At 39.0% G+C, this 12,735-nt stretch overlaps 1 protein-coding gene across 7 annotated transcripts in view; it reads left to right on the forward strand.

The window, feature by feature from the left end:
- The window catches only part of LOC150080996 (transcription factor AP-2-epsilon-like), a 392,409-nt gene extending 382,287 nt beyond the window's left edge, over window positions 1–10,122 (forward strand). For all 7 annotated transcript variants that reach the window (XM_090382049.1, XM_090382043.1, XM_090382044.1 and 4 more), the window contains 2 exons: window positions 4,041–4,182; window positions 8,552–10,122. In XM_090382049.1, the coding sequence (XP_090238175.1) occupies window positions 4,041–4,182; window positions 8,552–8,840 (431 nt within the window). In that variant the 3' untranslated portion in view covers window positions 8,841–10,122. The remainder of the gene's footprint in view (window positions 1–4,040; window positions 4,183–8,551) is intronic.
- Window positions 10,123–12,735: the final 2,613 nt, after the last annotated feature.

Raw genomic sequence — 12,735 nt, forward strand, 5'->3', positions numbered from 1 at the left:
CAAGTGAGATCTGGTCTTCTGTACCATCATATGACCGGAAAGAAAGTCTTTAGCTTCCAAAGTGGATTCCCGAGATGGATGAACCGCGTGAGGAGAGACATGACTCAAAAATTAAGTCAACATGGATCAGCATCCATGCGGCACGCTTTCGAAACTTCTTTAATCCATGCCACAATGAATTCAGCTGTTCAGGGCTAAGAGAAGGATCTACTCGCTCTTCTGTAGGTGTACTCAATGAAGTGGCCATTCATATTGGATCTTTATATCAGTAGGCAGGTCTGTATTACAAGTTAATTTGGAAATAACTTACTGGAGACATATTATATTAGCAAGACACCTTCTAAAACTGCGAAACCTTTAACAGACACGACTGCTGCATCTTCTGCAGATGGCATAATGACGAAGCCGAGGACCAGATGTAGAATCCAGACAAATGAATATATGTACGATAAGGATGTACAAAACAAACCCGCCTGTTTGGATGACATATACGAAAGTGATAATTTAATTCGCGGACTGATGCAAGATCTTATCTTAATTGTCTTCATCTGAATCTTCTGTGGATTTCTCCTTCTCGAAATACTCTCCCTTGAACTTTACACACTTTTTCTACGGTCGTACCCACGCATTAAATGCTTCTTACAAGCCATTTTTCGAATCACTGCCTGCACAGTATCAGCCGTATGGGGCCTGGCATTGTCTTGATGGAGAAACCACTTCACACTGGTAAGTTTGGTTACACAGGAATATGGCCGTCCTGGCAAGACACTCATGACCATATGCTTCATTCATCTCTTTAACTGTTTCCGATGCATTTAAGCCCCGTCTTGACACAATAACGAATCACATATCGCTGTTCAATCTGTATGTCCGACATGATACTTGCTTCAAAACGATCATCAGTGACATCCGGCTACAAAAAACTCTTCACGTAACATTAGCTCGACAAGTACCGGCATGCGCACACAGTCTGCTCAGTAGCGATTAGGGAGAGCACCCTAGCGGCAGTTATGGAAAGTTCGCGCGGTAAACATAAAATCTTGCACTAGTCCGCGAATTAAATGATCATCCCTCGTAACAAGAAATACTTCAGGATATTTCAATGAGTTGGATACAAATCAGAAAAGCATGTGGATAACGAAAATTACAGTCGACAAAAGCAACACCTCACTACTATCGTGTAACAGCGCAAAATTCATACGGATTATCGGTATGGAGCTGAGTCAGCATCAGTTATGCATAGCATTATAAATATTTAACAGCGATAGACTAGTAGCATCTATAAAATACAGTATATAAATGCCAGTTTACTGGTTAGAACAATATAACACAGTGAGAAAGGTTTACATGTATAGCGCAGATGTATATACAAATAGACACATCAGAATTATGAGCTATATAAGCAGAGTTAGTTACGCCGTGTTCGAACCCACCTGTGCCATAAAAATACGATAATGTGCTTGTATTTTCTACTGCAGGCCGTAGCAGCCGAGTGGGCAACATGGAAGTACAGTAATATATGCAATGAGTTGACCGTGGTTTGAATCCACGTGATCACAAAATAATTACTGATAATATTCCTGTCAAATAACTAATTGCAAATTTCTGATTTGTAATAGTCGCTCCAGAGTATAAACAGGTTGAGATGAACATGAATTGACACGCAAAGAGCAATACATGCGGAACAGATATCATCACAACAATTACAAGACAACATTACATAAAGGCAGGTAGAACGCATTTAAAAATATCATTTATACGCTTATTATCTAGAGAAATGTGAAAATCAGTATTGTGTACTTTCATCAGTCTAAGAGATGGATAATAATAATACAGCACATCCAGTAGAGACAATAATTAGATTTTTAATGAACAAGTAATTTAAGACTAATTCGTAGCTTTCAGGGTAAACGAACCCCTTCTTCAGCAAGTGAATAAACGCATACAGAATACTAACAAAATACAGACGTTAGAGATAAAATAAAATAAATACTAAATGAGTTGTGCGTGCTCAGATACGCACATGGTCGCGAGATTGTGCATTTGTCAAGGTTAAACTGATTGACAAATGCAAAGTACTGCATATGGGCAGAAGTAACCCCAGAGAAACGTGCCAACTGTGTGGTACTACACTTAAGGTGGTAGAAAATGAAAAAGACCTGGGAGTAATTGTGCAGGCAGATATGAAGTTTTCTGAGCAATGCAGACAGGCTGCGAGGGCAGGTCATGGGGTTTTGTCAATGATATATAGGAATTTTGCTAGCAGGGAAAAGGAGGTGATTATCCGTCTGTATAAGGCAATGGTCAGGCCACGCCTTGAGTACTGCATACAGGTCTGGAGGCCTCATTTTAGGAAGGATGTAGATTTACTTGAGCGTGTACAGAGAAGGGCAACAAGATTGGTGAGGGGAATGAAGGGATCCTCTGATCAAGAGAGGCTTAAGTTCTGCAAATTGCAGTGGCTGGAGACTAGGCACCTGCGCGGTGATCTGATTGAGGTGTATAAGGCCTTGAATGGGTTGAGCAAGCTGAATTCTGATGGGATCCTTCCACTTGTTCAGATTACGAGCCTAAGGGGGCATAAATTCAAATTACGAAAGGACAGATGTAGAATAGATGTGCGGAAATTTGCCTTTAGCCAGCGGGTGGTTAATTGCAAGAACAAACTTCCATCTGTCGTTGTGGAAGTTGATAGGTTGAATAAATTTAAGGAGGAACTGGACAGGCATTTGGAGGGAATGGTGTGTTTTTTTTTTTTTTTTTTTTGGCTGATGCTGCATAAGCTCATACATTTGCTTTCTTGCATCACATGCCACTACTACTACATTCATTCATTCACTAGATCTGTGTTCATTGTGGTGCAATAGACGTGTATGGGATTGCTGCCAGCGTTTGTCTAGTTTCAAAACTGTTGATTCAAAGATTGGGTGTAGCCTGAGAGATGGATATGGAAAAGCCTGTGTAAGAAAATGATTCTGTAGGCAAAAGGGACTGAGGGAAGCTTCAACCTAGTGCATCTTGGAGGATTCAACCCAAATGGGAACCAACTAAGCTTCTCCCATAGAAGGATAAGTATTAGAATAAATATGTAAATAAATTGGAAAAAAAAATATATCGCTTAAATAATGGCAACCGCCTTTCAATTGACAGAAAACCTTTCAGACAATAAGGAGCAGCTGTTGACTGAGTCTCGGAACCAAAGGTAATAAAAAAAAAAAAGCATTTTAATGTAACGGAAAAAAATGTCCTGATCGTTAGTACGTAGTAATTTCTAATTGAGAAACCACATTTTTCTGAAGGACAGAAAGTTTTAAGCCGGTTTATATGAGTAGGGAACAAAAGCTTTGGATCAAAATTCATCCCAAGATACTTGGGAATGTAGTGCTCTTCCCTAGTGATTTTCAGCTTTCGGAACAAAATGATTAAGATTACTCTTTTTATCTCCCCCCCCCATCTCTTTTTTTTTTTAGTTGAAGAAATATGGGCAGATTTTTCAGAGGTGATTAATATGCATGGGGTTAAATTATGCTAACTTAATATTACGTTAGATATGACAACGACTAATAGACGTACAGTACAACTTACGTTTTGCACTGGAATGTACACCCCTCTGAGTGAAATATGCCTCAGAATTTCTTATTTGGTATTTTGATGGAGCAACGCTTCGAAAGCATTTCAAAGCTGTCCGTGCAATAAGCAGGCCGCTTCGAACAACGCAAGTGACTCTCCCCCTTTCCCAGACACACATTCTCTCTCTTTATTGGATGAATAAAGATGATTCCCAACTAAGCAAAATGCTATATGCGAAGTCAACTGAACACTTGTCCGGGAAAAAGAAAAACTTGGTTTATGCTCCCAAAGTTTACCCCTGAGTACCGGTGATGTAACATCTGCTTTGATTGCCCTCTCTGATTTCAGTATATTTGCTCTATGGATGTGTATATAATTATTATTAATTTATGTTTTTTCTTTTCTTTTTTTTTTTTTTTTTTTTGCATTCTCTCTACCAATAAGCTAATGTTTTCTTCCTCTTCCGGCAGGCGAGGCTATTCACCTAGCTCGTGACTTTGGCTATGTTTGCGAGACCGAGTTCCCTGCGCGACATGTGGCGGAATACCTCAGTCGAGGCCACACTGACCCCACTGACCTGTACCGAAGGAAAGAGGTGCTCATAGCAACCAAGTAAGTACCATACGTGGTCAAAGGATTATGCTGAACAGTAGGCTTAGAGTAGCATTATGGGCTGTTTTGTTTTGTACATTGTTCGGTATTTTCTTGCAGCTATATGGACAAAGCTCAGGAGACGTAGCAACATGAGATGATCCGTACTTACAAAATGTTTTCTCTTTTTATGCCTCCCACAGTTTTGTACTATCTGACATTTTTCCAAAGTTTCAGGATGAAATCATAATGAAAGCCATCGTAAAGGGATTATCTCCTGGATGACAGCAGTTGGACAAGCTCAGCAGTGGTGAGGATAAAGTTGTCGACTTTTATGCCTACATCGGACAGCAGCTTTTGTAAGGACAGATTTACAGCTGCTTAGGGGCTGTACGTTACCCCCCTCCATATTTTTTCACAACTATCTAAAACCTTGAAACCTTATATTTAATTAGGGGGGCATACTAAACGCTGCCTAGGGATGCTAAATTGTGGCGAACAGCGAGACACCTGAGATTTCAGTAAGAGCATGTAGGAGAAGGACAAACAACAAAAGTTTCTGCTGCTCTTTTTGTTTCGGTACGGAAACAAATCCAATGTTTTTATTCATTGTGTATCACGAAGAAAAATTGTTCTCAAACTGTGTCCAACGGAGTATTTGGATACTTTCATAACTGCTTGAATTGGAAAAGTTTTTAAAAATGTTTTATCCGTTTTTTCTTGATAGAACACCGGCAAGCAAGATTTAGTGAATTCTGGGCACCCGAATCTCCAAATTGTGAGTGGGTGGGGTGTCAAACTGACCATTCATTTGAACATCTGTGATTAAAAATAAGTATTATTAATAGGTATAACAAATATTACAGCTTATTCATTAATGGTAAGGATGTTCTAGGGGAACCCTCAAGATAGGAATTTTCCGCTAAGTGTCCTGCAATATTTGTGGGCAGCCTGGTTGGAACCTCTCTATAGAATGTGACATTTTTTTCATAGCCCATTTCGCGGGCTATTCTTCGGTGCCTCATTGCGTGTTATCAGCTCGGACCGAAACGGTCGCACTCCGATCCTATCTAACCTTTTGTTCTTACGCCAACAGCTACTTATGTTTAACGGGGTCGCACTCGGTATGCTTAGAAGAGACTTGACACGCACGTGCACCCACCCCTCCCGGATCCGCGTCCGCTAATCACCGGGTGTGGCAGTAGCACGTGTCAGTATCCCGCCACTACCGGGAATCTGTCTTACCTGCCTGCAATACGTGTGTGCGCGGGGGGGGGGGGAGGTAACTAGGTTCAGGTACTAGCCGTCAGATGGCAAACCGAGCAGCAGGAATGACATGTAAAGTTCAAAGTCTGTGGGGAATGTCGGATACTACTTTTATAAATACACTTCCGCACTACAAATAGTTATGGGGAAGGCGAGCCCTCCGTGATAGTATAGTGGTTTCGCCACTTTTCACTCATTTGTAGAGGTTTGGGTTCGAATCTTGTCATAGGCTGGATGAATTTCTAAAGGCCGCTCTTCAATCGAGGCCATAGTCGGCCAATCTCAGGCGGAGGGAGAAGGGTTTTACAGCTCTCACAACATGTAAATCGACCGTGAACACACTTGTACAGAAAATGAGCTGATTTAAATCTCTCTAGGAGAAGTTAAAATCAGTTCACTTAACCGACACCTGTAACTGTAAGATCGCCGAATTCTTAATCACGTGCTTCAAACGAATCACCATTTACCATTTATTTTTTAATTACAGCAGTCGTTTTAGTCGTTTTATTTTTTTTATTTATCTACTCTGATAGGTAAAACTTCTCCGTGGCATTACGTCCATAGTACAATCGGCATAAATACTGAGACAAAAGAATGAAATGGCTATTAGAACCAAGTGAAGAAGGTAACATTTAATAGCCCAAGTATCATGGAATAATTAGAAGTCATTTCATGTATCGGGGCCTCCTCGTGATGTCCCGTGATGTTTCACTTAATCCCGCCCAGGTAGGGAACGCTGAGCAGAGGCGGCAGGTGAGCCGCATCGGAGCCAGAAGGATCTCATTAATATTCAGATAAACACCGTAGATATGCATCTTTGTGAATGGGGACTTGCTTGCTCCTTCGGGGAAGTTCTAATGATTCATAGATTGTCTGGCAAAAAAGGGAAAAAAAAAACAAAAAAAAAAAACGAAAAGTTTAATCTAATCTGTTTTTCTGATAAAGTAAATGTTTTTAATCAGTTTCGCAATCTTCCTTGGTTTAGATAGCCCAGATTATTTTTCCTGCTCCTTGAAGAGGGCTCATCTATTAGCGTGGGGAAGAGAAAAGAGAAAGGGGGAAGATGTAATTCACCCATCTGTAGCTACTCCAGTGATCCTCATCTGAATTTTGCACAATCACAATTTATAAATACACTTCAGTAGAATTTAAGCACAAGCTTAAATCCTGGCATAAGCTTAAGTACGGTTAAATAAGCAAAGTTACCTTCCCCATGTAAGTCAACGACTATTTCATCCAGATATTCAATGATACCTAATTGAAGTACTGTACGTGATTCTGCGTTCCTTAAGGCTTGTCTAAGAGCAGAGATTTCATGTATAAGATGATGTTACCGCAATTACAGCTCTCAGATTCATATTTACATTTCCTTACGCCATTATAGGATCGCCTCTACCGTAGCGTCTAGGAGCATGTGTTATAATGAGTCTGTTCAGCTGTGTTACAATGTCGAACTCACGTCATTGACCGTGACCCGGAACGCTGAAGAATCCCCCTGGCAAAACACGTTGGTTGAGGTGGGCCATGAATATGCGATCCGCTATGTTTTAATATTGTTAACTTCTGTGAAACTTCATTGCCTCTAATCAGTGGACTATGTTGTACGTATCAAAGCCATCTAAATGCGAGGATAAGGGGATGTTAGCTAATCAATTTCAGTGTGGAGAGGACAATACACAAAGGAAAATAAACACAGATTTTTGTGGCGAAGCTTACCCTGGTACTCAGTTCGAAACTTTTATAACCGGATACGTAACGCTGAGGGTGGAGTTGATATGAATGGGTGGATCTTGTTTCTCACCCCACCCCTAACGTAAAAAAAAAAAAAAAAATGCTCTAGGCTTTTATTGTGCCCCACCCTCAAATGTATGCTGACCATAGTAGTAATTAATGTCTCGTTCATACATCAATAAATCTGCAAAATATCTGCTGGTGCAACTGCTAAAATAGGCAACGCTTGTGAATCCCTACCTCCCCTTTGGCCTGAGGGATGGGTGTGAAAACATCTCGGAAACAACGAGTAGACACTCCTGCAAGTCTTTTCAGTTTGATTAATAGTGGATTGTAAATGACAGCCATTCAGGGTTTCAGTGATGCTTATTATAACTGGACATTTTCTCCATTTTCGGTATTTGCGATTTCTTCACAATTAAAATTGAGTTGCCGACAAGTAGTCTAGTTATGACTAAATTAAAAAAAAAAAAAAAATCATATCCGAATTCTGTCGTTACAAGACTAGACACTATTTAAGTTGCTTGTAATGAGTTTTTTAAAGAAATAATTGAGCTAGAAAGATTTATTAATAAGACTAGGAAAGATTCTATTTAAATTCCATACCAAAATTATTTTTGTCCTTAATGCCGAAACACGATGACTAAAAATATGATGGTCAAATATAGCGACTAAAAATAAAACATTTAAAAATTAGATTATAGACTAGTAGATTATTAAAATTTTGCATACAAATAGTAATTTTATTTGCAAAGGTGCTTCTGTTCGCATTATCGAAATTTTATACAGAGAATGAGAATAATCCTTTAAACATCGCCATATAGATAATTATTTGGACATGCAATGATACATGACTAAATTGTCTATATCGGGTTTAAAGAGTATAGAGTGCTTGATCAACTACAAGCCAATGCACCACAAATAAGTATCGTTGTTATTTGACGGCATGTCCAACATATAACAAACATTTCGATGTTATCCGTGAAACTGTCCTAGCCGTTGGATTCGCTTTCTTTCTGTATGCTTGCAGGAGAGTATCTTGGCATTGCCATAGACTTCCTCTAATTATTCCGAGAGAGAGCCCAAATAACAAATAAAATAAGGTATACAGGGTGATTCAGGAGGAATAGTAAATATTTTGGGAGGTTATAGTATTATTCTGAGTAAAAAAATTTATATATATATATGTATGAATGCTATTATTTTTATAAATCTGTTCTAGTTAGACTAGAGTGTTTTAAAAGTTAATTTATTGCAATTCACTATACACCTTATGAGTTTTAGCTTTCATATTTCTAGTTATAATATAATAGAAATAACTTCATTTTTCTTCTACCTCTTACTGATGTTTGTTTTTCTTTCTTTCTTCTCCCCTCCCCTCTAACCCCATCAGGCAGGTTCTGAAGGAGTTCATCGACCTTCTCAACCAAGACCGGTCTCCACTATGTAACACCAGGCCGCAAACTCTTCTAGAACCAGCAATTCAGCGGCATCTGACTCATTTTTCTCTCATCACTCATGGTTTTGGGAGCCCTGCTATCGTTGCTGCTCTATCCGCTGTACAGAACTTTGTGTCTGAATCTCTGAAAATTTTAGACAAACAAATGGCCAGTTACCAGCAATCAGCGGCCAGTGATGTCACGCTAGTGGTTGAGCCCAAGAAAGAGGACCAGAAAAAATGATGGTGGTAAAGCTTCTCGGGAGAGGGACGGAGGAAGCTATAACAACGGAGCAGCAGAGAATCATGTACAGCAAGCTTGTGTGTGTGTATGTATGTGTGTATGAGTGAGTGTGTGCGTGCGTGAGAATACGTGTGGGAGAGAGAACCGTGTGTGGCTTTTAAGGATGCTTGCGTACGAAAGAAAAGGATCACAGATGACAGCAGAGATAAAAAAAAAAAAAAAATAGCCAAGCCTTGAATGGGCCCCCTTATTGCTCAAGGACTCCGCTACGACTGGTATTTAACTGTTTATTTATAAAAAAAAAATCTGGCGTTCTGTTCATCTCCATCACTATCTTCATCACATACAGGCCAGTTTAACTGTCATAAGCTTGTGTCATTATCAGGACATGGAAAACAAGGAATATCACCGATGCCAATCCCCCCCCCTCACTCGTACCATCAGTTTTCCCATATCATCCATCTCGTTTATTTCAGCGGTCGGCTATGTGCTCAACTTTTGCATGCTCAATGTGTCGATTAATAGGTGCTAAGATTGACGACAGGTGGCAGCACTGTACGGACCGAAGCAGCGTGACTGGAACTTTTACGTCACTAGTTAGGTGTTGAGTGTGAGCTTCGATACAAGGTGCTGGAAAATCTTTTTTTTAATACTCTTCCATTCATGCTGCAATACTCACGATGAAAAAAATGCCAAAATAGTTGTGTTTGTCAATATTTTAGTTGCCAAATGTTATTTCCGCGCGATCTTGTTAAATAACGAACTCGTTGCAACAGTAAAGGATTGTCTCGAGGACAGGGCCACGAGATGTCACCACTGAATGCTCAACTGAACTTGTTCATACGTTTAGTGGCCAAATGGATATCCGCAAGGCGGAATTTTAAAACTTATATATATATATTATCAAATGGTCTTCCTTTTCTCCCGAGCAGCGAAACAAATAATGAAGAAAGATGAAATCCTCTCCTCTGAGGCATCCTTTCGTCATGCCAAAAAACTCCGTTTACATGATTTGCCATACTTGTTGCAGGAAGTGTTTTAAAGTGCTTTTATATTAAGTGTCCTTTTTTTGACATTTAGATAAACAATGGTCCAGTGCCACCATATAAAAAAGATGAATGTATCATTATGTGTTATACGTGATCGTCTGTTTGTCTCTAAGAAAGTCTAGGGAAAGACAACATTCATTCGAATGTTCAAACTGGTAAATGGTGTAGATTGTCCAATAGGGTTAACACTAACATCTAGCTTGCTGTTTAATAAATGCATTGATTAACTGAAATAGTGGTGATTTATTTCTTATAGTACACACACGCGCGAGCGCGGCAAAAACGCCGATTTAAATTACATTACAATTCAACTCGTTTTAATTTTGTCAGAATGCCCACTATGTAACAATAGTTCTTAGCGTATTGGTAAGGTTAGTTATTTGGTTTTTAGGAGCATTAGCAACTAAGGCCATATTGCTCCGGGATATGCGGTGGTCATTCCCTGACCTTTCCGCATCCTCCGTATTTGGTGGTGACGGGCTCGAACCCCGGTCTAATCAAGAAGCGTGTGCTACGCACTGCTGCTCCTTCCCACCTGGCTACGGAGGCGCCTTATTGGTAAGGAACCGCACATTTGTTTATTCGTGTAACAATATGCCAAGCTTACATCCATTATTATTACATAATGAATATTTTTAATGTAACTCTGCTATATGGGTTTTTTTTTTTTTATATATATATATATAACTGGGATGCAGTGGCGGCTCGTGACTCTGTATAGGGGTGCTGCTTCTTAAAGTTACATTGAATTGCCCTGGTTATAAGACATCTAGATATAGATGGTAATAATAATAAGAAGAAAGTTAAAAATACTACAAAAGATTAACTGGACATTTACCATTAACAGACTTCTTGGGTAATCTCGAAATTTTATTTAAAAGTAAAATCCATTCTTTGGTTTTTATTTGTTGAAAATAGATTTAATAACTTTTTCATTCAAGTTTCGTGCACTGTTCAAATCGGCACTGCTCGCTCCGCAGTTTCTTTGACTCGTTTTATCACCTCTAACAAATGCGAATTGGCAACCTACCAACCAAGCACTGATTGGGGCCTAAATGTAGAATGCGTAGCCCACAGTTTCACCTACGGTTAAACTTCAAAGTTGAACACGATCTCGTGTTTTTATTCGTTTATTATTGAAATAATTATTAGAAATAGAGGATGAGTATGCTGTATGCGGGACCTGTTAATAAAAATATTCATTGCGTTGCATTGTTCTTCATAAAATTTCATATAACTCCGTTGACTGTATATTTAGATTTAAAAAGCTGGGGGTGCTGCAGTGCCTACCAACGAGCCGCCCCTGCTGGGATGTATTTCTTGTAAATGAAATTCACTTGGGTGTAATAACTGTAAGATTAAGGCCATCAGTACCAGTCTAATAGCTATTTCACTTGCCAGTCGTCTAAATATGAAATTTCTTGTCAGACAGAAATGATCCCCTCACGTCGGTGATTGTGTCAAAAACTTCTAAAGAATTTATCAAACTCTTTAGATTTTGACCGATTGGGTTAATCGGTCTCGGATGGAGGGGCAAGTATATTGCTGATTTATAGCAGCGATTCTCAAACCTTTTTGAGAATGCGAACCTTTTGGACAATTCAGTAAGGCTCCGCCAGGAGTGTCCAGTCGAGCCAATATCCTTTCCCCCTGCCGACCGGGCTAGCCGGGTGGGTAAAGTGCCTGCCTGGCAACCCAAAGGTCGCGGGTTCGATTCCTGCCTCGGGCTTGGATCAAAGTACTGCAAAAACCTTGGGAGGTGCATTATGGCCACAGAAGCCTATGCGCCAAACAACTACCAAAAAAAAATAATAATAATCCTCTCCCCCACGTTAATATCCTCGGAACGCAGATTTACTTTAATGGTCGAATTGGCCAAAAAACTTTTGTTTATTTGTTTTCAATTGGTTATTTGACATTTCTACATTCTGCACCTACCAAGAAAACCAAAAATTACGCAGGATCAACCATGTGATATCGTGTTCCTTTGTAACGTAACGCTCTAAATGAAATATCTAAATGAAAAAAGTGATTGAAAAAATTCGAAATTACCCAAGTCCTGTTAATGGTAAGTGGAACCGCACATTTGTTTATTCTTCAAACTAATGACACTTTAAGAAAAAATGAATTCAGATAACCTTCATCGAGTTTCATTCTTTCCACAATTAAAGAGAAACAATTTTAAAAAAAATTATATATACTGTATATATAGAGCTTTTTTTTTTGTTTGTTTGTTTTTTACTTCAGCGGAGACCACTTATTCGGACAGAACATGTTAGTTCTTTTTAAATTTTTTTTTTGTTGATTTTTCTCAATTCACGGATACATGAATGACCACTACGTAACATAGCTTTCAGCTTATTGCCTAATAAATTTTCAGACTTATTCAAATTCACTTAATCATATAAACAGTAAACGAGTTGAATTTAAGTTAAAATTTGCAGTTCAAACTCATAATTCTATAAAAAAAATTAAAAAAACACGCAGTAAGTTTCTGTTCTTTTTCTACTCTAGCACGACCACTGGGTCAGAGGAATAGAAGTTAATCATTTCAACAATGAACAGAATTGTTAACCGTATTTAGCAATCACGAAAGCTTGAACAGGTTGGAGTTGAATTCCATTGCCGTGAACAGTTCAGTCGCCAGGATCAATTCCGCCGCTAATTAACAACGTTGTATTAGGTCGCTTCCTTCACCTGTGTAGTGTAGAATATAATCATAACTAAACTAAAGTTAAGTTAATAGCAATTACTGCTTGAAAAAAATTCTTTAATCTCAACAAAAGTCTTAAAAGAACTTTGCTATTCCACGAGAGCTAACCAAGTTATTTTCAATAGGCCTGACG

This window comes from Mastigoproctus giganteus, chromosome 9 (assembly GCF_048544385.1).
Source record: "Mastigoproctus giganteus isolate SK-2022 chromosome 9, ASM4854438v1, whole genome shotgun sequence".
Classification (NCBI taxonomy): Eukaryota; Metazoa; Arthropoda; class Arachnida; order Uropygi; family Thelyphonidae; genus Mastigoproctus; species Mastigoproctus giganteus.